The 26,619-nt window shown below is 42.1% G+C and overlaps 2 protein-coding genes across 2 annotated transcripts in view; both read left to right on the forward strand.

Annotated features, from left to right (window-relative positions):
* LOC119650904 (modifier of mdg4) overlaps positions 1 to 26,619 on the forward strand; it is a 301,775-nt gene that overhangs the window by 273,048 nt on the left and 2,108 nt on the right. The window contains exon 5 of the mRNA XM_038054098.1: positions 24,319 to 24,549. Within this exon, the coding sequence (XP_037910026.1) occupies positions 24,319 to 24,549 (231 nt within the window). The remainder of the gene's footprint in view (positions 1 to 24,318; positions 24,550 to 26,619) is intronic.
* LOC119650910 (sorting nexin-12) lies at positions 1,273 to 16,158 on the forward strand. Its single transcript, XM_038054131.1, has 3 exons — positions 1,273 to 1,449; positions 15,101 to 15,196; positions 15,309 to 16,158. Exons 1-3 carry the CDS (start codon positions 1,273 to 1,275, stop codon positions 15,537 to 15,539), a joined length of 504 nt encoding a protein of 167 aa, XP_037910059.1. The 3' UTR covers positions 15,540 to 16,158.

The following is a 26,619-nucleotide window of genomic DNA, read 5'->3' on the forward strand; positions in this document are numbered from 1 at the left end:
ACTGGTCAAACGGGAAGAATAAAATAGGAGACTACAACTTTGAGACCGTTGATAATTTCTCCTATCTAGGGTCGAAAATCACAAACGATAGCAGCTATGATGATGAAATCCGCGCATGGTTGTTAGCAGCCAACAGAGCCTATTTCAGCTCACAAAAACTGTTTCGTTCGAAACGTCTCACCATAGGGGCGGTGGGCGGGTCACTTAATCCGAATGGGTCAGGATGATCCAGCCCGAAAAGTCTATAAGGGCAATATCTATGGTAGAAGAAGAAGACGAGGTAGACCCTGCCTGAGATGGTGCGATGGCATAGGGCAGGACGCTAGATAGCTTTTAGGGATATCGAATTGGTGGACCTCGGCGCAAAACCTGTCTGTCTGGAGTTCCTTGTTAAGCGCTTAGAACCTCGTTGTTCACTCCTAAGAATGGAGTATTGAGTCGCTCGATCCAAGCCTGTAAACATAGAGAAAGAACACTGAAGTAAGTTGGGATTTATGTGTTACTTTAAGATAAAATTAAATGATGATTTTCATCCTTTTCGTACAAGAAGTGAAGTGAAGGTAGGCCAACCTAAGCTGCGATATAAGCTAGTATAATAGTATTTTGTGTTGTTTATATCAAAGCCATATTCTCGACTTGACCGGCTGCATTTTTTTCAAACGTTTTGTCAAATTTATTCAAGCTGAGCCAATTTGTTATTCCATTATTGCTGGCAGTCGCCATTGCTCAGTTCTGAATATTCTATGTCTGTTCTGCATGAAAGATAAATCTAATGCGTTAAAATTAGGTTTAAATAGTAACTTCCAGGCATGCACACAAAACTAGATACAAGTCCGTCATGAATGCCTATTGCAAGAATGACTGGTAGATGGCACCAGCGAACTTTCGTTAAACGGACTTTGGAATGTTTCGTGAAATTTCCCCGGACGCAAATTACTGGGGCGTCAAATGTCATAGTACTTATGAGAAAAGTCTGTGTCGTAGAAGAAAGTTCCGCTGCTGTTTTTATTAAGTTAGTGTAATAAAATCGTCCCTAAACGTGTATTTCAGTGAAATTCTCCGTTTAACTTCAGCGCGGGCGTGTAGTGTTCAGTAAACATTTCGCATAGCATTTCTTCCGGGGATTGTTCGGTCGCGAGATTTGTCGATTCACCGGGGGTGCCGCAAAGTAAAAAGTGAAACGGGCGACATAATTGGGTAGGAAGTTGCCGAAAACGTTTGTGAGGCTGCAAGGAATTCGGTAATAAGTGGATTAGTTGCGCACAAAAGAAGATGATGGTTGAGTCGGACGGAACAGCAGATGCCACCCGCCGCCTGAACATCAAGAAGCAAACGCTCGACGATGCTTATGCAGTTCCAGCAAATTTTCTCGAAATTGACGTCGTCAACCCGATGACAACAATGACGGCGGGCAAGAAGCGCTACACCGATTACGAGGTTCGGATGAAGGTAAGTGGAATTACGCTGCCGCTTCCGGGAGGCCCCCATCGTCTATTATTAAATTAAATGCTTATTAGATGTATTTTAGCCTTGAAAGCTGGCACGGTGGATGTAAGAAGGCACGCATTTCCCAACTGTGTTTTCAAAGAGCTGAAAAACGATTCGGGACAAGCGCCAGCTACCCGGTTTGCGCTGCCCCCGCCTCAATTAACAATGTTTGGCAAAATTAATGTTCGTATTTTTTGTTTACTCTACGAGTGGATTGAATAATGCTCATCGTTTTGTTCTCTAATCTGCGATTGTGATGGACGGCGAAAAAAAGTCATGAGGTGGGCTCTGATTCAGCGGGCTTGAATGTTTATACGAACGTGCTAAGAGAGAAATTAGTAGAAACTCAAATCGTTTTCAATCAGTAGCAACTGATGCATGCACAAAGTGTTAATATCCATTATTAGTTTGGCGTGTGTGGCTAGAAATCGATTCAAGTGTTTGCCTTCTGAAGATTTCTGTTAATTCACGCATCACCCTAACCGATCCTATTAGGTTCGTGGAAAACGAAGCCACATTCACATAATCTCTTCAGCTGATATTTTTCGTTTTTGTTAGATATTCGCCCTCATTATTTGAAATGTTTTTCTCTTTAGTGTGACGGTATCAGCACTGTCGACTGCATTCTGTTGATGAATCAATCAGAAAATATTCAGGTCCATTATGAATCTGATTCATTTATGGGAACACTGAGATTTTGAACAAATCTTCAAGACAGATTGCCTACAAAGCAGTCTGAAGAACGCAATCCTCTTCCTAGAAACTTATTCAATGCGTTTATTTTTCACAATCCGGAGTTGCAAGTCATTGTTCAGCTTTTTTCTTTCCAATGATATTGGTTTTATTACTTTGAGTGTAATCTTAATGAATTCACAATGAAGATAAAAGAATAATAATGCGGCTGGAAATACTGCAGTACGTATTGTAATCCTTACAATGGACGGTGCAATGGCCAACGTGGTCTAAATTCTGGCCACGGTAATGAATGTTTGTGATGAATAGCATAGCCATGGGCCTGCTTAACCACTGGAGAAGGAGCTACAGACTAAATCCTACAGGTTAGAACTTTCTTCTAAACCTCCAACGGGTGAAGCGGAATAAAAGGAAGTTAGAGAAGTAAATGAAATTCAGGAAAACAACCAGGTGACTTCTAAATTGTGCTTGTAAAAGCACAAGGCGGATTAATTTTCAGGGACTACAACTTGAATATAAGAAATTAGTAACATGCTTTAAACGAGATAACTTTAGAAATTTAGAATATACTGGGAGGTACTGAAAACCAAAAAAGATTTTAAAGTTGCGCAAGGTCCTTAAACGTGTTCTTCTTTTTCTTCGGCTTTTGTCCCGTTCACAAGCGGGGTCGGCTCGTGATCGGCTTCGCCATTTGGCTCTGTCGAATGCCTGATCTGGGTGAAATCTCGAGGCTTTCAATCTAGCGTCTAGCGTTTCAAGCCACCGTTGTTTCGGCCGGCCTTTTGGTCGTTTATCATCGACTTCGATGTTCAGACCAATCTTAGCAAGTGAATTCTCGTTACCGCGAATTCCATGGTCATACCATCGAAGACGCCTCTCTCGCAATTTTTCCACGATCGGTGCAACCCCATAACAATCGCGGATATTCTCATTTCGGATGTGATCTAAACGTGTGATGCCACTAGTCCAACGTAGCATCTTCGTCTCCATTACCGCAAGACGCCGTTCATTGTCTTTTATAGTCGGCCAACACTCAGAACCATAGAGAGCGACTGGACGGACGACATTCCGGTAAATTTTAGATTTGAGACGTTCGTTGATACGTCGATCACAAAGAACAACAGTTGTGGAACGCCACTTCATCCGGGTTGCGTTAATGCGTGAAGCAATTTCATAACGCAGTTCTCCATTGGCTGATAGCGTTGACCCGAGGTATTTGAATCGCTCAGTTCGGGGCAGATCACTGCCGCTGACAGTGATTGTGCCTGTTTCATGGGTGATCGGTCGCCAAAAAATCAATTTTAATTAAATTCAATCTGAGACCGTGTTGAATGATGCGATCATTCCATTTTTGGATAAGTTGCTCCAGATAATTTTTGCCATTAGACGCTAGGAAAACATCATCTGCATAAAGCAGTGTATAGGGCGCTGGACGTTGGATGTCGCGAGTAACGGTGTCCATACCAAGAACAAAGAGGAGTGGTGAGAGGGCACTTCCTTGATGAACATCAACAGAAACACTAAGCGGTTTTGATACAGCCGCCATACATCGAATTTTACTTTTCGGATCGTGGTAGAGCAATTGAACCCAGCGCATGAGTTCTTCTGGCACTGAGTGTTGTCATAAAGCATACCAGTTGAGTTCGTGTGGCACACGGTCAAATGCTTTCTCCAGATCCAGAAATGCAATGTAAAGAGGGCGATGCTTCTCACTAACCGCGCAGGGTGTATTGCGTCAGTAGCTCCGCAGTTCTTTACAAATCTAGCTTAATTCTCGGTTATTTGAACGATTTTGCCAATAAGGTTGTCAAGAATGCGTTCAAAAATCTTCATGGTATGGGAAAGTAAACGGATCGGACGGTAATTTGAACATTCTGCTGGGCTACCTTTCTTTTTCCATATTGGAACAGTGGTACTTTCTTGCCAGTCAGATGGTGTTCTACCTTCCTGAAAAACCGGATTAAAGAATTCATTGGGTCACAGTGTTGAGTTCCAGCTCTTCGCTTTCCAGAGCTCAGATGTGATGTGTCAGGTCCTGTCGCTTCTCCGATTTCATTCCTTTTATTGCCTCCTCAACTTCAGCTGCGCTGACAGGCGGAACTGGTCCAAATGTCAGCAATGATTGTGAAAATCTCCTTGAAGTATTCTGGCCATCTATCCGTTGCGACTCGACGGTTGGTAAGCAAAGTACCGTTCTTGTCATTAAGGCAACAGAAGTGTTCGATATCCTGTGTACGTTCGTTACGGCCTTTAGGAAGCCGATACAGATCTCTCTGCCATCCCGAGTGTTTAGTTTATCGTAAAATTTTTTGAAATGGTTCGCTCAGTTGACAGCGATCGCTTTTTTTGCTTGCCGGTTGGCATTCTTATAAATTAACCAATTTGCGAGCATTTTATTGTCGACAAGCTTGTGATAAAGAAGTTTCTTTTCACGGACCTGCATTTCAGCATCGTCATTCCAAAGTCAAATATCTCGGTTGATGTATCTCTAACCTGGCTTGGTGATCCCGAAGGCTACGGAGACCGCTTTGTGAATCGCGTCTTTAATTTAGTTCCACGATTCTTCCACATTCGTAATGGTTGGTAATTGCGCAAGAGAGATCATTTCTTCTTTCTTCTCAGGAAACTGCCACCGCCAGTGAATTTCTCACGCCGTTTTATCGGTGGACAGCAAACAACGGCTGATGTTGAGGTGCAATGGTCTCATAGGGAACGACTTTGTAGTCAGTGACGGTGATAGAATGTTGGCGCCTTATGAGAATATAGTCAATTTGCGTTTTACTATTCCCACAACAAGGTCATGGGTGTCCGCAAAATCGATTATACGCTATATCCTTATTGCGCGCTCCACTTTTTGGCAAAATACATTTTTTATATGATTATGAAAGAAAATTCGCATTGAACCAACCACAAATACCTGATAAATAACCGTCAAAATACCGTTTAAACGGCCTCAAAAAATTCAGTTAACTCCATCGACACAATTATTCATACGCAAAGGAATCTTTAATTAGATTTTCATAGTGCCTCTGCGAATTTGGTGTGAAATTTGCACATAATTATTCTGATTAAAAAAGTATTTTTTTTCAATCAATTAAGGCCACCTAACTCCTTCTAGATAAACAAGTCTTCTTGAACTCAGAGAATGGTGAAAGTAGTTTGAAGGAAATCTAAAAGCAAGCTACCAACTTTTGTAAGCGCAGTAGTAGGATATTCAAGGATAATCCTGAAATTGAGTCACTCCTACTACTAAACTCCGAACAGGCGTCTACTGACGGAGATGCGAATCTGAATTAACTCAGGTTAACCAAATGACGTTCACGCCCCTACAGAGGAGACTGCAGAGTCGGAGAAGGATATCTTCTACGAGGCAGTAGAACGAACCCTCGAAGCCTGTCCCAAATATGATATCAAAATCATACTTGGGAATTTTAACAGCCAAGTAGGGAAGGAGCCCGTATTCAGGCGATACGTTGGCTCCCATAGCTTACACGAAAAAACAAATGATAACGGACTGCGGATTATTCAATTAGCAGGGTCACACGAAATGGTTGTTGGAAGTACCTGGTTTGGTCGGAAAGCGGTCCACAAACATACGTGGGCCTCTCCAGACGGGACCACTTTCAACCAAATTGACCACGTGTTGATCGAACGCCGCCACCTCTCAGCCTTGATGAATGTCAGAACATATAGGGGGGCCAATATAGACTCGGATCACTATCTCGTTGGCATGGTGCTCCGAGCGCGAATAACAATACCACCTAGAATCCCCTCTGACAATCAGGTGAGAGTGAACACTGAAGCCATCCACAACACAACCCTCCGCGATACCTATAAGAGGGAAATAGATGCCGCAATAACCGCAGTCAACAGAGGACCTGGAGATGAAGCATCAACAAATGATCTTCACAATCACCTGAAGAACGTTATCATGGATACGGCCACAAACATACTTGGCCCCAGCCGCAAAAGGAGTCGGAACGGCTGGTTTGACGATGAATGTAAGCTAGCAATGGAATGGAAGAATGCCGCATACCGAGTAATGTTGCATTCTCAAAGAACGCGAGCACGCGCAGAGACTTATCACGAACTCCGTCGAGTGGAGAAGCGACTTCACAGGAAAAAAGGAAGCCTGGGAGAACCAACAAGTCTATGAACTAGAAAAGTACAGGGAGCAACCGCACCAGGCGCGGAAGCTTTACCAACAAGTCAGCAGGATGAAGCCTTATACACCTCGATGCTCATCCTGCCGAGACAAAGAGAGAAATCTGATTTCCGACAGAATGCGCATATTAGAGCGATGGGTTGAGTACTTTGATGAGCTATTGAACAACCAGAACATCGGCGAGTTGGAGGTCCCGCCAACTGAAGACGACGGACAAATACTGCCACCACCAAGTTTAGGAGAAACAGCCCGTGCAATTCATCGGCTAAAAAATCATAAGTCGCCAGGAGCCGGTGGAATTACAGCCGAATTGGTTCATCAACTTGTGCTCAAGGTATGGGACAGCGAATCAATGCCTGACGATTGGCAACGAGGCATTATCTGTCTCATACATAAAAAGGGAGATATCACACAGTGCAGCTATAGAGGTTGTTGCTGAGTACCATCTATAAGATATTCTCCACTATCTTACTAGGCCGGATAGCCCCATACGCCCAGAACATCATTGGCCCATATCAAAGAGGCTTCACTCCAGGCAAATCAGCAACAGATCAGATTTTCTCTCTGCGGCAAGCGATGGAAAAACTGTTGGAATATGGACAACAGTTGCACCATCTGTTCATCGACTTTAAAGCCGCCTATGATAGCATAGCCAGGGTAAAACTGTACACGGCCATGAGAGAATTCGGTATCCCGACGAAATTAATAAGACTGACTAGGCTGACCCTGACCAATGTGCGAGGCCAGATAAAAGCAGCAGGATCACTCTCAAGACCATTCGACATCAACAACGGTCTACGACAAGGGGGTGCGCTATCATGCGTCCTCTTTAACCTGGCCCTCGAGAAAGTGATCCGTGATGCCGAGGTAAATGCAAGAGGTACGATTCTCTTCAAGTCCACCCAACTACTGGCCTATGCTGACGATATCGACAGACGAGATGTACAAACTGCCTTCATCCAGATCGAGCAGGCGGCAATCGGGGCGAGATCTTGGGCTGCACATCAATGAAGGCAAGACAAAATATATGGTGGCAACGTCAGCACCGAAGACGAATCAACCAACAACATCAAACCGCACTGGTCAAACACGAAGAAGAATAAGGTTAGGAGAATACAACTTTGAGACCGTTGACAATTTCTCTTATCTAGGGTCGAAAATCACAACCGATAACAACTACGATGATGAAATCCGCGCACGGTTGTTGTCAGCCAACAGAGCCTATTTCAGCTTACAAAGACTGTTTCGCTCGAAACGTCTCACCATAGGGTCAAAGCTCTTACTATACTTACTGTACTATGATCTTGCCAGTCCTCATGTATTCCTCGGAAACTTGGGTTCTTAGCAAGAAAAATTGCGAACTCTTGGCCGCGTTCGAGAGAAGAATCCTCCGAAGAATTTTTGGCCCCCTACATGAGAATGGACGATTCCGTAGCCTACACAATGACGAAATCTATGAGAGATACCATGACTGTCCGGTTGTGGATAAAATCGGGCTCAATAGGTTACGGTGGGCGGGTCACTTAATCCATATGGATGAGGATGATCCCGCCCGGAAAGTCTATAAGGGCAATATCTATGGTAGAAAAAGAAGACGAGGCAGAGCGATGGCGTGGGTCAGGACGCCAGACAGCTTTTGGGGATATCGAATTGGTGGACCTCGGCGCAAAACCCGGATGTCTGGAGTTCCTTATTAAGGCAGGCCTAGACCGGATACCGGTTGTTGCGCCGTTGATGATGATGATGATAACCAAATGACTGACGCCGTAACGATGCAATTGGTGCCGTTTCCATGATACTGATTTAGATATAGATAGATTTAGATATAGTCGCCAGACCACCTCGAAGGAGTATCTTCATCTTGGGTGGAAATCTATGATTTTACGTTTTTGATTGGTCCTCATCGTGAAATTTGTCGGAACTTGAAATGGTGAGAATTCTTAAATAAAGGTTTCAGGTTAATTCTTTCATCAAATCCAAAACTCTTATCTTTTGTTAATGATGAGTTTTTTTCTCTAGCAAAGGAATTCGTCTATAACGTCTACGTTCACTTCATTGGTCAACGTCTTTGTATTATAATTTAATCTATCAAACAAAAGATAATGTACGGGCTGACTCATGAAATTCTATTATCATAATGATCTTTTTATATTTTAAAGTATCGGATTTAAGTTAGTCTTTCTGGGGAAATATATGACTAAGTATCTTCCTTTGTGAATCATCGTTTTCTAATAATGGAGTGAAATTGTCTAGTCAGTGTCTTATCATTTTTCACAGTGTTTAGTGCGAAAATATAGGTCACAAAAATATTAAATTCTAGGTGCTCTCATGGGCAATATTGTTTATTGCATGTCAGCTGTCCGATACTCAACAAAATTCCGCGGCCAGCTGGAATGCTGGACTATATACCTACCCCTAATAATAGTTTCTACAACTCCAGATTCCCTTGTTTGTATCACATTGGCTGCTAAATAATGATAAGATCTCACCAACTGACGAGCCACATCAGCGAGAATAATTTGAAATCTTTCTTGAAACCAAAGTATAAAATCGAATTTGTATTGTTTATATAATTTACTTTCCGGCTAACATTATTAGTTACTCATACTCGTTTATCTGCACATTCGGTCACTCACTCGTTCAAACGTGCAATCTGATAACCGACTGTTTCCTATGGTAATTATATACTTCTCAAGGGGGCATTATAATTCTGGAGTGGAGAATATTCTACTTGGGTGTTACTGTTGTGTTGTTACTTATCATCAGTTTGAAGAATGAGTGCATGTTGGTACCAAGCGAAAGCAATTGCTGGAATCATGGTTCTCATATCTATGTTCATGCAACATCCGCCCCAATGTGGTTGATAATGACCATTAACATGTTTTTAGAGATTGTACCATATTCAGGGGCAGTTTTTGGAAATGGAGGTGAAGTCTTATGAATCAAATTGTGTAAATCTGTTACCTGTTCCGTCTTGTAATAAGTAAATAGGCTATGTCTTTTCTCATAGAGATTTTTTCGGATTGTAAAATTAGGGACCAGGCTTATGCTTCAGTATTTCATTCTCAAACTAAAATTTATAGTATACGGAGGCAAATTCTGAGTTTGAAGAAGATTGTGTGCGAGGTTAAATAATTCCCGTCTGCTATGTTATTATTATTATTCTGTTAAGGGAAAGTCGCACCGCGTCCTTCAAGAACTATTGTGACCCTTTTACAGGTTATAGTCTGCCTATTGATCATAGTATCTCAAGCAAGCCTATAACCATCAGAAACTTTAGTATGTTCCCTACTTCCAGATCTTGCAGCTTTGCATCTGGTATTAAGTGTTCTCGCAGATGCCTCGACCTACTTTGCACAAGTGCCGGACACTGTCCCAGGACGTGTATAGAGGTTTCGTCACACTCCTCACAAACCCTGCAGGCAGTGTCTGTAGATATCCCTAGCTTCCCCAGGTGATAGTTCAGCCAAGAGTGACCAGCAAAAATTCCCACTATGATTCGGAGGTTCTTTTTGGAGTGGTTTAAGCAATCCTTTGTGCGCATGGGTTCGTATCTCCCAATAATTACCCTGGATTGCTCCATTCCTGGTAGGCCCTCCCAGTATAGTTCCCTCAACCGTTCCTTTTCGTTTTCGATTCCACAGAAGGCTTCTGGCCCGTGTAAAGGTGTCCCTGCTCCCTTCTTGGCTAGTTCGTCCGCTGCCTCTTTGCCTTCCAACCCAGCATGGCCCGGAACCCAAAGTATCCAGACCATGTTGGACGAGCTGAGTGTATTCAGTCTCTCAAGGCATTCCCATATTAGTTTAGAGTTCACCTGGTTGGATTTAAGTGCTTTGATCGCTGCTTCGCTATCGGTGAGAATAGCTATGTTCTGCCCCCTGAAGTTCCTTTGGAGATTAAAGGAGGCACATCTGTCTATGGCGTATAGTTCCGCCTGGAATATGCTAGTGTACTTGCCCACTGGTTCGAAGTACATTTTCCTTGGACCAACGATACCGGCACTCGCTTCCTCTTCTATGAGGGATCCGCCAGTATACCAAGTAATCAGTTGCTGGTTTAAGCCGTATGTCGCAGCCACGCTTTCCCAGTTTGCCTTGTTACTTCAACGTGTTTCAAACTTCTTATCAAAGTGAAACCTCGTTGTCATGTTATCCCTTGATATCAGTAATTCGGGATACCACCTAGAAAGAATATCAATCTTCCTTCAGTTTAGGCGGCTCCCCGCCTCACTGATACTCCCCGTCATCCTGAATATTGCCCTCCTTGTCTGCATCTGTATGTGCAGATGAAGAGGGGTTAATCCCAGAAGGACCTCCAGGGCCGTTGGGCATGTCCTCATTGCTCCATTGATACACACGCAAGCCAGTCTTTGGAGCTTGTGTAATTCCCTGGCTTGTATGTTGAGTTCGATTCTTTCTGCCCAGATTACCGCTCCATAGGTAATCATTGGCCTTACTATTGCAGTATATATCCAAAGTAGTATCTTCGGGGTGCAGCCCCATTTTTTTTCATCAGTCATCAGAGTCCTCGTGGCCTTCCGGCAAGTGTTTCCGACATGTGTCTTTCAGAGTAATTTTTGATCTAGCGTAATTCCCAAATATTTGACTTCTGTTTCTCGTTTCACCTCCATATCATGGAATCTTATGCCTCTCAGGTGATTAAACTTACGTCTCCTAGTGAATGATACTATAGTGGTTTTGGCTGGATTGATCCGCAGTCCCACCTTCCTGCACCAGGCACTAGTAACCCTTAGTCCAGTTTGGATTCTATCGCATAGGCTATCTTCATATTTGCCCCTACAGATTAAAACAATGTCATCCGCGTAACCCTGAACTTGTATTCCAGTATTTGTTAACACGTCCAGGAGTTCATCCACTACCATACTCCACATCAGCAGCGATAGCACCCCACCCTGTGGACAGCCTTTAGTGCAGAGCAGTTTCAGTTGACCGTCGTGCCCGGTAAGCGTGTTGATAGTGATGTAGGGGATTACGCTTTAGAAGTTAGTTCTAATATAGTTGTCTATGACCTCAGAGTGAAATTATGCGGTGTTTCCAACGATTAATTAATTGAAGTAATAAAAACTTGTTGTTTCTTTTTTGTTGGTGTGGGTATTTATTCTTGCAAATACCGATATTTCGGGAACCACTTGTTCCCTTCATCAGTGCTAACAAGTTGATGACTTTCTGCACCGTTTTGAGTATGAACGATGTTAGGCAAATAGGTTTGAATGATTTAGGGTGAAAAGGATCCTTTTTACCCGCTTTCGTAATAAAGACCACTTTTGTCCGTTTCCATCCCCTTGATATGTATCCCAGTGCTATGCTCCCCCTTACCACCCTCAGAAGAGACTCTACGATGATTCCTAGGCCTCTCTCGATTAGTGCTGAGAAAATGCCATCTACTCCGGGAGATTTCAGTGGTTCAAAAGTTCCCACTGCCCACCTTAGCCTAGCTTCTCACCATACCTCTTTTTCTAGTTTCCAGTTCTCCTTTCTTTTCCTTTTATTCGTTGTTGGGGGGTTAGGCAGAATGTTTTCGCCTGCCACCGTGGGATAGGACCCCGGGAAATGAGTTATGAGAAGCAGGTGTACCCTGTCGTCCTCATTCTCGGTAAATGTTCCATCTTCCTTCTTCAAACAGACAGAGGATATTTCCCCGTCTTTGGCTACAGCCTTGTAAAGCCTGGTTGCTTCTGTGATCTGTTTGATCCCTTCACAGAATTCCCTGAAGCTGTTCCGTTTTGCTTCCCTGATCGCGTTGCTATATGCAGTCAGTGCATTTTTGCACCTTTGCCAGTCCCCGATTTGTTTTGCCCGGTTGAAGATTGTTCATGCCTCTGTTCTCATTCTGGCCAGGTTCCTGTTCCACCATGGTACATCCCTCGATGATTTAACTGTTTTAGTCGGTCAGCTGGCCTCATAAGCGTCAATGACGACTGTATTAATGTTTTCCACCACTGTTTCTAGTTTGAGTTCGCTCCTGATGTTACCGCCCCCTTGCACGTGGGCAATGTTGTTGCTCAAGTACTTTGCATTGGATTCCCAATCTGTTCTACTGGGATTCCTTATTGTTCTTTTTTTCTTCAGAGTTATCCTGAATGTCGAATCTGATTATCTTGTGATCAGACATAGAAAGTTCATCCGACACCCTCCAATTCCTGACCATCCCGTTCATTAGAGTATTTCCTAGAGTTATGTCTAGTACCTCCTGTCCAGTGCTGGTCACAAATTTTGGAATGTTCCCGAAGTTATATATTTCTAACTTACTTCTAAGGTACTCACCTCTTCGATTGATGCCGCTTGCTTCCCCAGACTTCGTGGTAGGCGTTGGCATCACAGCCGAGGAGAAGTGGTAACGCCCTCTTCTCACAATACACAATACGGTTCTCGGTGAGGAACTCTGAAAGACATAAGTATTTTAAATTACGCTTAAGAATTATTCAAGCTTTTGGTTTTTCACAAGAAGAATCCCAAATTACCTGCATGCTTCCTCTTTGCAGACCGCGAATCTGCCCCCGGTACACCCGGGGCTGCTGAACCAGCACTAATCCAATGTTCTCCTTGGAATTTGCAATCACCGCAGATGCGCTTTCCTGCACGTCGCTGCCCACCTTGTGAGCCCTAGGAGTCGTCCAGCTTCTGCTCTTCACTGGGCAGCCACCTCTATGGCTTTCGAGACTTCTTCGGGCACCTCGGTATGCTTTTCACCCGATGTCTCCGCCGAGGTGTCTTCTCGCCTTTTCCCTGTCCACATGCATGGGTATGTTGCCAAATCGATACTTGATATGGCAACTCCGATGGTTGGTTGCCTTCAGGGATCGGTCATCTACCCCGATCGTGAGGAGTTTATCCTTTCCCTCCACCTTGCTTCTGAAGACTCTCCATAGTCGCGTATAGAGATCCTCATCCTGAGCGATTAGGAGATCCTCATTCTGAGCGATTAGGAGGCTGATAAGATCTTCCGTTTCTATTGTCGCGGCTTTTGGGAGAAAAACTGTCACCATGTGTGCTCCTGGTATATCCTTCCCAGCACAGGTTGACAATTCTGCCCCTTCTCATCCTGGCAATTTAGGAGCTATGGTTCTAATCCACTCTGCAGTGTCTTCCGTCGTGCAGTACTGGTGAACTGCGCGACCTGGTCGAAAGCGTATCCCGGTGAACACGTCCCTTGCACATCTTCCTGACGACAAGGTCTTCAATGGTTTCCTACTCCTCATGAGTGAGTATATGCTAGGGAAACATTTTTGGCAGTATGGCCAGTCGAATGCCCTTGAACGCACTAGCATAGCTAATAGCGGGCTTCTTGAGTCTTGCCTTCACCCCTGACCTGCCCGGGGTTTCTTCTCCTTTCATGCGGGCTGATCGCTGCTGCTCCCCGCTTTCTTGGCTCCGGTAGAGATGGCTTAGGTTCATTCTGAGCCTTCTGGTTTCAAGCCTTCCTTCAGATAGCGCAGGTACCATTTAGCACCTGCGCCACTGAGACCTGTCTCCTCCCTGACGTCTGATGTATTTATCTCAGACGTGCTTTTGCTGGTCCCTGCTCTTTGAGCAGTGGCGTTCGTTGGTTGTTGTCCACGCAGTATATCAATGTTAACCTTGAATCCACTGTTTGACATCTCAACTTCTCCCTTCTTGGGTGTAATTACCTGGCTCTCAGTATTTCGGAGGTGTGCCTCCGCCTGATTAAACAGTTTATGTGCGGTACGGGGCCTCGCTTTATTGGTTTTCTTTTTTTTGCCTTTGTTGCTTGTACTCATTTGATATCTACGACTATGGGGGTTAGCAGGTCCGCCGTGAGATAGCCCCCTTAGCACGGTAAGGTCTAATTTACTCATTGAGGCTACTTGGGGTAATGATAGACGGAGGACTTAATTTTAAGCAGCACATAGAGCATACTTGTAGAAGAGCATCCACCACGAGTATGGCTCAGGCAAGGATGATCCCGAACGTAGGAGGCTCGCGGAATACTTGCAGGCTGCTCATATCCAGGGTGGTGAGCGCTATCATGCTGTATGCAGTCCTAGCTTGGGGAAAAGCACTACAGGCTTTAAGCAATACACATAAACTTAGTACGGTTTATAGAAGAACATCCTTAAGGGTGTGTTCTGCCTTCAGGATCGTCTCAGACGATGCAGCGTTCGTCATCTCGGGAATGATGCCGATTGACATCCTAGCAACCGAAATGATGAACATTTATAACACCAGGTCCCTCTCTCCCTTATCTCAGGTGAAAAAAGCCGAAAGGGAGAGATCCATATGCAGATGGCAACAGCGATGGGACCAGTTAGAAAAGGGTCGTTGGACTTACTGGTTGATCCCTTCCATCGGGGGGTGGCTGGAGAGAAAGAATGGGGAGATGGTTTTGGTGGGTAAAAATCCCACACTCCGGCGTGCCCAGGCCAGAGTCTTTTGAAGATTTCCACCTCCTAACAAAAAAAACCAAAAAAAAAAAAATATCAGCGAGGCTCCGTTCGAATACAGTCAGTTAGTCCCGACTGCAAACTATCCAATGGTGTGCCTGACACCCTGGATTGGGGGAGGTGTTTTTCGATTCCCCAGTCTAGATCCGTAGCGTTTTCTTAATAGTAGGGTCACCTCGTGCCGCTTGGTAGACGAGAGGCTAGAGGAGAGACAGCTCATCCTCAGAGAGAGATAGGTTGGCCTCAGGGAGCTATGTTCCGCGTCAGTCTATCCTGCAGTGCACTGCTTGACCCGTATAGTTAATTCATTCTCCATTCTGTCTTTTTTTCAGACAAATTTGCCGGTATTTAAAATTAAAGAATCAAGTGTGCGTCGCCGATATAGTGATTTCGAATGGCTTCGGAACGAGCTTGAAAGGGACAGCAAGGTGAGTTCAATTCTAATTTAATTTTTCAGAACCATCGAATGGATTTTACAATAATAATAAAAAATGGCAAATAAACTATTTATCTAAATCGTGTTTTTTTTCCTGAATAAAGATTGTTGTACCGCCACTACCGGGGAAAGCCTGGAAGCGACAAATGCCCTTCCGTGGCGATGATGGTATTTTCGATGAGAACTTCATCGAGGAGCGACGTAAAGGCCTAGAAGTGTTTATTAATAAAATTGCTGGACATCCGCTTGCTCAGAATGAAAGATGCTTACATATGTTCCTGCAGGAACCTACAATTGATAAAAATTATGTGCCCGGTAAAATCCGGAACACATAAATCTATGAAAGCTTATTATTTACATTAAATTGTCCTTACATGTTATGGAATCACGACTATTGTATTTTTATTTTGTTTCGCTTTAGTTTCTAAAGAGGAAAAGACAAAATTTCATTTATCTAAATAATTTCATCTCTTTATTGTAATTAATGTATTTTAGGAAATTCGTTAGAAAAATTATTGGTTATGAAATATGGTTCTGCTTTGAAGTTATAAATCTAAAAAAAAAGATAATAAAAACCAAATATCTCACCTGCGTTTGATGTAATATTTTTGGGAATTAAATGCCATGTTTTTTGTGAAAATTGGAGAATCTTGGGGGGGAGAAAAAAGGAAGAAATTATCGCGTGTAACAGTTTATACAAACGAACTTACAGAAACAGCACTAGCAAAATAATGCGGAAAATAGAAGTGTAATAATATATTTTTCGAATAAAGTGATGATAATAATACAAAAAAAAAAGAAACAAAAAACATAAAAACTGATCACTAGATAGAAAAGAAACAAAATGAAAGAATATTTGTATAGAAATGATCTTTATAAGTCTCTAATGTAAGGGTAAAGTTTAAGGAATTATTATGATCAAATATATACTTTTGTTTGATTTTGGTTGGTAAATTTTTCCAATTGATTTTTCTATTCACCTCACTATTATGAACAGTATGAAAGAACTTTGAAGTAGATGGAAGCTCTGCAAGGGAATATAATAGCAATAAGTTGATGGTTAGCTACTGATGTTGTCCGTGCATGTTTTATGTGTGGTTTATAATAGCCCCCGTTTCTGTGAATCTTGAGAACGTGTTACCTAGCCGTATGTGTTTTTTTGTCAAAATGAATGTATGAACTGCAGTTTTCACCAGTTTGTGACAATTGCGTATAATAAAACCTAATATTTGGACCTAACTTAACACATCGTTCAATAAGTCCCGGGACTAACTATGAAAACAACATTTTATCGGCAAAATTCTTTATTATTCATCAACATAATCTCCTTCAAGGGTTATACAATCATTCCAACACTTCTCTAACTTTTCAATACCATGTTTGTAGAACGATTTGTCTTTTGACTCAAAATGAGCCTCAGTAGCAGTGATCACCTCCTCATTTGAGCCAAATCTTTTTCCCTGGAGCATCTTTTTGAGATCCGCAAAGAGCCTGTGGTCGCTGGGGGCCAGATCCGGCGAGTACGGAGGATGAGGAAGCAGTTGGAAGCCTAATTCGTTGAATTTGATCATCGTTTTGATTGACTTGTGGCACGGTGCGTTGTCTTGATGAAAGATGACTTTCTTCTTCTTCATGTGTGGGCGTTTTTTCGCTATTTCGGCCTTCAAACGATCCAATAATACCATGTAGTAGTCGCTATTGATGATTTTTTCTTTTTCGAGGTAGTCAATGAAAACTATACCATTCGCATCCCAGAATACGGACGCCATCACTTTGCCGGCCGACTGTTGAGTTTTTGGACGCTTCGGGTGGCTTTTACCGGTCGTACGCCATTCAGCTGACTGCCGACTTGACTCCGAAGTGAAATGATGAATCCATGTTTCGTCCACTGTCACATATCGACGCAAAAAATCCTGTTTATTGCGAGTAAACAGTGCCAAACAACTCTCCGAATCATTGATACGTTGTTGCTTTTGTTCCATTGTGAGCAAACGCGGCAGCCATTTGGAAAAAACCTTTTTCATAGCCAATTTTTGGTGCAAAATAGTAAATGCACTACCAGTTGATATGTTCACCATCTTAGCTATCTCGCGCACTTACATTTTGCGGTCACCCATCACGATTTTCAATACTTGCTTGGTGTTTTCGGGAGTTACTTCCTCATTTGGCCGACCCGAACGTTCCGCATCATTTGTATCAGCACGTCGAAAACAAACGACAAATGGTTGTTTTCGACGGAGTAGAGTCCGGATAACGTTTTTCAAGCCATTGCTGAGCTTGAACAGTGTTTTTTCCCCATTAGAAAACAATGTTTTATCAACACACGAAACTCGTTTTGGTCCATTTTTTCACGATTGCAAAGGTAGCGTCAGTTTAACCACTATAGCTTTCTTGGTTATGTTTTGAATTACATCGAATTTTGACACATCTTATCTGAAGGTTGGTACTTCTGAACCTTGGTATATATTAGCGCCATTTCTACGCTAGTCCCGGGACTTATTGAACGATGTGTTATCAATACTAATAAAAATCTGCCTGTCCACACGCCACTTCAATAATCAAGTCTTATTTGATACGACTGACGTGTTGATGATTAAAAAAATAACGAAGGTGGTCGGCAATGGACGAAAAGAATTACTTTTGCGTCAACCTGATATGAGTTGTGAAAAATACAATTCTTGGTAGTTAATCGAAAGCCTAAAGTTGACTGATTTGCGTAATTATTTAGGTTTATAAGAGGAAAAATGTTCAGCAATAGCAAATGTTTCCCAATGTTGTATTTGTGATCGAATTTTAACGCTTTATTCAACACACTTGGAATTATCTTTATGCGCCGCTTTGTTCGCAAACTTGTTGCCATTCAGAAGGCGACTCCATTATCCCCCTCTTATAAAACCCCCCATCCTTATTTGCAAAAAACTCAGACAGCCAGTTTTCGCAAGCCTCTTTTGAGGCGAACTTAGTAGCACTAAGAGCGTTTTGCATGGACCGGAAGAGATGGTAATCACTTGGTCCCAGGTCCGGACTATACGGTGGGTGCGATAGAACATCCCATCCGAGTTCTCGTAGCTTCTGGCGGGTCATCAAAAATGTGTGAGGCCGAGCCTTGTCCTGGCGGAACAGAATACCATTCCTATTGACAAATCCTGGCCGCTTCTGGTCAATCGCCTGCTTCAAACGGTCGAGTTGCTCACAGTAGAGGACCAAATTGAGGGTCTGGCCATAGTTGAGCAGCTCATAGTGGATGACTCCCTTCCAATCCCACCAAACTCACAGCAAAACCTTCCTGGTCGTCAATCCGGGCTTGGCGATGGTTTGGGCCGGCTCGCCGTGCTTCGACCACGATCTTTTTCGCTTGAGATTTTCGTACGTGATCCACTTCTCATCACCAGTCACCATCCGCGTCAAAAATGGGTCGAATTCCTTCCGTTTCAGCAGTACATCGCAGGCTTTGATTCGGCCCAAGAGATTTTTTTCCGTCAACTCGTTTGACACTCAAACATCCAGCTTTTTTTACAATCCATTCTTCTGCAAATGGTTTCAAACGGTTTTATGGTCCTGAAACGTACGATCATAAAACTGTCAAAGAGAAACCTGTAGCCCAGATTGTCGTCTTCAAATCGCCGTATAGTATGACCCGATGCGATAAGTACAACACAAGATATGCTTAAGTGTTGCCATCTATTGACAAAATACGACATTACTTTTTCCCCAACCTAATATTATAGGCTATCTTCTGTATCTAACAATTGCTGACTACATTACTTTATATAATTGATGATGTGAATGGCTATATGGTATTCGAAGTAGCGAGTATCCTTGGTATCTCATCAATGTGAAGAGGGACGAAGACGGTTACGCTTTCTTACCAGGGCAGAGGCAAATCTTCAGACGCTGCCTCACCTCTGCCCTGGGAACAGCGTGACCGAAGTGGCTCCCAGGTGTTGTACGCCCCCTTTTATAATTCATAAAACACAACAAGGGTACGAATTATATTCAGCGTTTGGTCCGGCCCGATATTAAATGGATGCGGACTTTAGATTCCTCAATCCCTAAAAATAAATTATCTAACTCCGGCCAAGTTTTGGTCCGAACTATGGGCGGATTTACGCTGAATATAATTCGTACCCTTGTTGTGTCTCACGAATCATAAAACGGACCGTACAACACGTGCGGGCCGCTTCGGTCACGCTGCTCCTAGGGCAGAGGTGAGGCAGCGTCTGAGGATTTACCTCTGCACTGGTAAGAAACCGTAGCCGTCCTCGTCTCTCTTTTCGTTTTTGAACTTTGGGTCTTAACCCAAGAAGAGGAGTCCGTGGACCATAAAGAGAGGGAGCAAGTCGCTCTCCATTCGCTCCAGTCCGACATTAAATTGATGCGGACTTGGGACTCCTCAATCCCTAAAAAGGAATTATCTTATCAAGTCCCTAATATCTATAAAAATATCTTCTTCATATCGTTATACTAAAACTCTCTCTGAGCTAATTTTTTTGCACTTATTTCGATAAGTCCCAATACCGAAATCGCAGCTGCTTGAGTTTATTCAGTGACTTTTTTAATAGCATCCATTCATCTGATAAAATCTTCTCATTACAGTTTTTTTATATAAAGAAATGATATTCTCTATTTGTTAATCGTATTGCTGTTATATTCAGTTTCAGAGGTAATCAGTATGTTATATTTATTTTACTATTCAAATATATATTTTGAACCTATAAGAGCTTGAAATCGTTTATTGTAATGGTAAAATCTGTAAATTAGCAATAACAATGAAATTGACAAGGAGTTGACACCAGATTGCATTTTCTTGTCGTTTTGGATGCATACGATATAATACTAATTCCCAATTTCCTTTTGTTTTTTATAACCTAGAAAAAAAATTCCATTATTCAAAATGATGTGGGAAATATATTCACTTTGAATCTAAAATCTCTTAACCAGATGCAAAAAAAAAAAATAATGAATACAAGTTTGTTATATTATCAATTATTATCGTATTATTATTTAATAAAACTGTTAATAAAGAACATTCAGATTTGCATAATGTAATTCAGGTGTATACATAAAAAAAGCTAGACGTGAATGAAATTATGTTGAAAAGGCCTGCAAAAAGCAAAGTGCAATCTTTGATATTTATATTAGAAGAAGGAACTTTGCTGCAGCGTTTATATTCGGAAGAATTTAATAAAAAAAAAACAATGAACAACAATGGTTGTATTAGAAGCAATTTAATTTTTATGTTTCATTCGGTGTCCTGTTTGTATTGTGAATTGGGAGGAAACTCCGCTTTCTCAGAGGTGTAAATCTTCAAAAGACTAACCTAAAACTACTTCTGGTTAAGCTACGGCTGAGATTGTCGACATTGAGTAGCTTCCTTTCCTTTTTGAGTAAACATTTGTAGAGGAAAGACCCCGTGATCAAAACACTACCATGGTTGGCTTTACTATTTAACTTGCTGTTGCTTATAACCTTTGGTCCTTTTGCAGTTTGTCATTTACGAGAAAACTCTTTTCAATCATTTGAAATATTTAAAAAAAAAAAGTAAAAATTTGTTTTTTCTATTCGCTAGTGTTATATATTAGTCTTGCAAATACCGATATTTCGGGAACCATTTGTTCCTTTCATCAGTGCTAACAAGTCTGCTCATGAGTGGGTTTATTAACTATTTTTATTCCAGGTTTACTCCTAATTAATTTCCATTTTTTTTCGATAGATGGCCTTCTATGTTTTGTGTCGTTGTTGGTCACACATACCTGTCATTTTGTTTAGTTGTTGTCGAGTGTCTAAAATACGTTGACGTCTCCCCAAAAAGTTCCTCCAGCAAGTTTTTATTGTGTGTTAAAAATCTCGGGGTACGTACCGAATTTCGAGCATATGCATTACTTTTCATGTTCAATCAAGGAAAAAAAGTGTTCGAGAGCGACTGTGCACTTGTGGAAGTTTATGGCGATTGTGCTTTAACACTTCGAACATGTGAAGCGTGGTTTCGACAATTCAAAAATGGAAATTTAGACCTGAACGACGACGCACATTCCGGCAAGCGAAAATCGTTTGATGACCCCGAATTGTAAGCATTATTGGTTGAAGACAACACGCAAACGCAACGACAGCTTGCACATACCTTGGGAGTTCAACAGCAAGCAATTTCGAAACTTCTGCGAGCCATGGGAAAATTCAGAAGTGTGGAAAGTAGTTGCCGCATGAACTGACCGAGAGACAAATGGAGAACCGAAAAGTGACGTGTGAAGTCGAAAGTCGTTCGCGACACGCTGGAAAAACTCAAGTGGGAGGTGGTTAACCATGCGGCTTACTCACCAGACCTGGCCCCATCGGATTACCACCTCTTTGCCTCGTTGGGCCACGCACTTTCTGAGACGCGCTTCGACTCGTACGAAAATTTGCGGAAATGGCTCACTGAGTGGTTCACCTCCAAAGACAGTCAATTCTACTGGCGTGGGATACATAAATTACCAGAAAGGTGGAAAAAATGTGTAGAAAGCGATGGAAAATATTTTGAATAAAATAACTATTGTGGTTCCCTTAGAATTATGTTTTATTCACAAAAAAACCGGAAATTATTTAGGAGTGCACCTGGTACTAACCTAAATCTATAATATTAAGTTGGAAACTAAGGTACAAATCGCTGTGTGAGATGTCTGGTGATTATGGAGGATGTGGTAAAAGTTCATATTTTAGAGAATTGTAACTTGTCAACAGTGATTGAAGCTTTATGTGGTCTTGCGTTATCTTGCAGTAATATTACGCCGTGCCGATTGACCAATGCTGGTTGTTTTTTCACAAGTTTCTCATGCATAACATCAATTTCACGGCAATAGGACTCCGCTGTGATGGTTTTGCCTAGTTGTAGAAAGGAATAATGGATCACTTCTTTGGCATTCCACCATATGGTAATGATAACCTTCTTTTCAGGGGTATGTTCGGGCGGTGTATTCCTAACTACTCATTAGCTTGATCGTTTTCGATTGTCGTACAAAATCCACTTTTCATCGTAAGTGATGATTTGGAGTAAAAACGGCAATCGTGTAAAGATGCGCACTTGCTCTTGCGGTTGACCATCTGCAATTCCGTCAGTTCGTGAGTCCAACTTTTTTACTTTGTTTATTGCACGAAGATGTTTCAACACAAGCGGATGGCTAGTCCCTAGCTTAGCCCCAAGTTTACGAGTAGTTGTGTCTGGATCGGATTCCACAGTCGTCCTTAATTCCTCGTCATCAATATGGATCGGCGATCTTCCTCGAGGCTCATTGACGATGCTCAAATTGCCAGAACGAAATTTTTAGAACCAATATCGAGCATTTTTTTCATTGGTGGATCCATCTCCGAAAGCTCGATTAATGTTTCTCGAAACTTCAGCTGCACTATGACTCAATTTGTACTCATCCAAAAAGAGTAGCATATAAAACGCACATTAAAAAGGATCGACATACAACTGGTAGGATCAAGTTGTATCTACCATCTAAAATCTCAGTTTGCTAGAGAACGGTAGAGGAGGTGAGCGGTATATATAAAACCAGTTGCTCAGATTGTCCGAAGGTGTATATCGGACAAGCGAAAGCGCTGGTTACCACTAGATTTAGAAGCATACGAAGGGGCGGAGTTGGAGTTCCTGGATTGATCGCTGTGTGGCGTTCTTAGCACTCGGCTGTCCTCTGTGTGTGTGTTGTTTAACTGTCACTGATATTGCCGCCAAAGTTTGGCGTTATTTCATCATCAGTTGTGAAAGTTACGTTGAGTTGAGTACATGTGTCTTTGAGCGTGTTCACGATTTTCGAGAATTTCATGCAAAAGAAGGACCGTGTGCACATCGCCAAAGACATGATTTTCATGGCTGATTCTGACCCAACATTCATCAAAGGCATCATTACTAGAGACGAGACGTGAGTTTATGAGTACGACACGCAGTTCACACATCAGGCGGGCATCGGATGAGCCGAAACCGTAGAAACCACGTTTTCAGTCAAAGAAGGTGATGCTCACAGTTTTCATCGATTACCACGGTGTGGTGCATAGTTAATTCTTGCCACAAGGTCAGACTGTCAATAAGGAATACTATTTGGATGTTTTGAGACGTTTGCGTGAATCAGTTCATCAAAAACGCAAGCATTTGTAGGCGAACATCTCGTGGATTTTGCGCCACGATAATGCACCGTCGCACAATGCCATCATTATCCACACTAGCGAATAGAAAAAACAAGTTTTTATTTTTTTATTATTTCAAATAATTTACTTGCTAGAAATACCGCGTAATCTTTTTAATTGTCTCGACACAGGTGATATCTGTCAAGTTTTTGACTTCGTTGTTCACTTGTATTCTCATTAACCATCTATATTTGCAGGTTTCTATGCAGATCATCTTTGCAGTTTCTTTGGCACGGCCCCAAAATTGTATATCGTACGTCTATATAGGCATCAGAACTCGTTTATAAATTAATAATTTGTTTGTAGCTGGTTCTTTTTGGAGTGTGTGATTTCCAGCTGAGCTTAGCATCGGATGCCATACCTGAATATTTAACTTAATTCGTCTGCTGCACGTCTTGTCCCTTAATAACGAGTTTGGCTGGATCCACTTTTTTGTTGGTGAATCAATTTCGTTCCATTTAGGTTAATTTTTCATGCCTTGGTCTATTCTATAAGGTATGATTCGCTTTCGAAGCTCCGTGGTTCCTTCCTCAGTATTCCTTCCCGTGGCAAGGAGAGCAGCGCCTCCAGGAAATGACGTTATTTTGGCTTCATCACTTCATTAGCTACAAACAATATTGGAACTAAAATACTGCCCTTGCGGTGTACCAATTCTTGTTAAAGGGTGGCCTCAAAAATAGCGTTGGGAAAGCAATCTAACTATGGTAAGTATTTAATTTCCATACGCAACCAGCATATATAAATATGTATATAAAGAATGGGAATTACCGCTCAAATATCTTTTCATTTCTTATGGACATAATTGTAGATATAATAGAAGCTTAATAAACAACGACAAAACTTTTCAGATTCGTTTCATTTGAATTCTAACAAAATATTTAATAATTTATCTGCTAACTTTCGATAGCAATTTCATGAAATTAATCAAATTCAATTTTTCTACTTTGTTTATAGATATCATATACGATTGTGATTTAACTGCAAAACCGATTAAAGGTGGTATTGATTTTCTGGGCTATAAATATCACAAAAGTGGCGTAGTTAAAAATGGTGTGATCTATTATCGATGTGCTAAAATTCGTACGTTACAATGTCCAGCAACATTGCAAGTTGAAGGAGATATTTATAGAACGAACAAAAAAGAACATAATCATCCACCGAAAATAAAAGTGGATGCATTTGTTGGTAAGTGGGTTTTGTCGATTTTGTTACTTTTTCATACCTATATGCACATACGCCTTAGCAGAATCGGTTTTCGGTGTCACCTTCTCGATCTCAATAATCCCGTTTGGTCATTAATTATTATTAATCTGTTAAGGGGAGTCGCACTGCGTCCTTAAAGAACTATTGTGCCCCTTTTGCTGGTTACAGTGTACCTATTAACTGTACTATGTCAAGAAAACCGTTAGCAATTTTAGTATCTTCCTTACTTCCAAGTCTTTCAACTTTGCATATGGTGTTAAGTATTCTCCCAGATGCCTCGACCTACTTTGCACAAGTGCCGGACACTGTCCCAGAATGGGTATAGAGGTTTCGACACACTCCGTACAGAACCTGCAGGCAGTGTCCGTAGAAATCCCTAACTTCGCTAGGTGGAATTTAGTGCCTCATTGCCTTTCAACCTAACATGGCCTGGAACTCAAAGTATCCAGACCTTATTGTGAGAGCCGAGCGTATTGAGCTTCTGCCTTGATCGCCGCTTGTCTGTCAGTCACAATAGCAATGCTTTGCCTCCTGTAATCCCTTTGGAAATTAAAGGAGGCACATCCGTCCATGGCGTACATGTCCGCCTGGAATATGCTAGTGTGCTTACTCATTGGCTCCAAGTACACTTTCCTTGGTCCAATGACCCCGGCTCCCTCTACTGTGAGGGATCCGTCAGTGTAACAAGTAGTTGCTGATTTAAGTCGTATGTCATAGCCACGTTCTCCCAGTTTGCCTTGTTACTCCAACGTGTTTTAAACTTCTTATCGAAGTCAAACCTCGTTGTCGTGTTATCCCTTGGTATCAATAATTCGAGGTACCACCTAGAGAGAATATCAATCTTCCTTCGATTTAAGCCGCTCTTCGCCTCGCTGATGTTTCCGGCCATCTTGAATATTGCTCTCCTTGCCTGGATTTGTAGCTGCAGATGGAGAGGGGTTAAACCCAGAAAGACCTCCAGGGATGTCGTTGGGCATGTCCTTATTGCCCCACTGATGGACACGCAAGCCCGTCTTTGGAGTTTGTGTAAGTTCCTGGCTTGTATACTGAGTTTAGTTCTTTCTGCCCAGATTACCGCTCCATAGGTAACCATTGGCCTTACTATTGCAGTGTATCCAAAGTATTATCTTCGGGGTTTCAGCCCCATTTTTTTTCCGCTGTGGACGTGGAAGTCATCTCGTGTTTCTCGTTTCACCTCTATGTCATGTTACCTTATGGCTCTCAGGTGATCAAGTTTACGTTTTCTAGTGAATGGTACTATGGTGGTTTTGGTTGGTTTGATACGCAGCCCCGCCTTCTTGCAGCAAGCACTAGTAACCCTTAATACAACCCTATCGTCTAGAGTATGCTCAGATTTGCCTCTACAGATTAAAATAATGTCGTCAGCGTAACCAAGGACCTGTGTTCCAGTATTTGTTAGAACAATAGAATTTGTACCTGCCGGTACTTCTATGTGCCTACTCTTTAAAATTTTGCCCATCCAGGAAGCCAGGGTGTTTCCCCATCCCTTGCGGATCAGGGCATCTTGTATCTCTGTGTGCGATATGTTATCGAATGCTCCTTCGATATCGAAAAACGAACACAGTCCTATTTCTTTTGTTTCTATGCCATCCCGTAATACATCCGTCAGCTGCTACACAACACTTCCGATCAATCGTTCTGTGGGGTAACCGTGTTGACACCGATGTAGCGGATTACACATTAGAATGTTAGTTCTAATATACTTGTCTATGATCTTCTCCACCATTTTGAGTATGAACGATGTCAGACAAATTGGCCTGAAAGATTTAGTTTGAAAAGGAGGAGTGGGTAATTTCGGAATAAAGACCATTTTTCTCTGCCTCAAAAGTCCTTGGTATATATCCTAGGGGTATGCTGCTCCTTACTTCCTTAGAGATTTTAAGATGATTTCTGAGGCTAACTCAAGTAGTATTGAGACAATTTCAGTGGTTTAAAAGTTCCCACTGCCTACCTTACACTAGCTTCTGAACATACCTCTTTTGCTAGCTTCCAGTTCTCCTTTCTTCCCCTTTTGTTCGTTGTTGGAGTGTG

Source organism: Hermetia illucens, chromosome 3, assembly GCF_905115235.1.
Source record: "Hermetia illucens chromosome 3, iHerIll2.2.curated.20191125, whole genome shotgun sequence".
Lineage (NCBI taxonomy): Eukaryota > Metazoa > Arthropoda > Insecta > Diptera > Stratiomyidae > Hermetia > Hermetia illucens.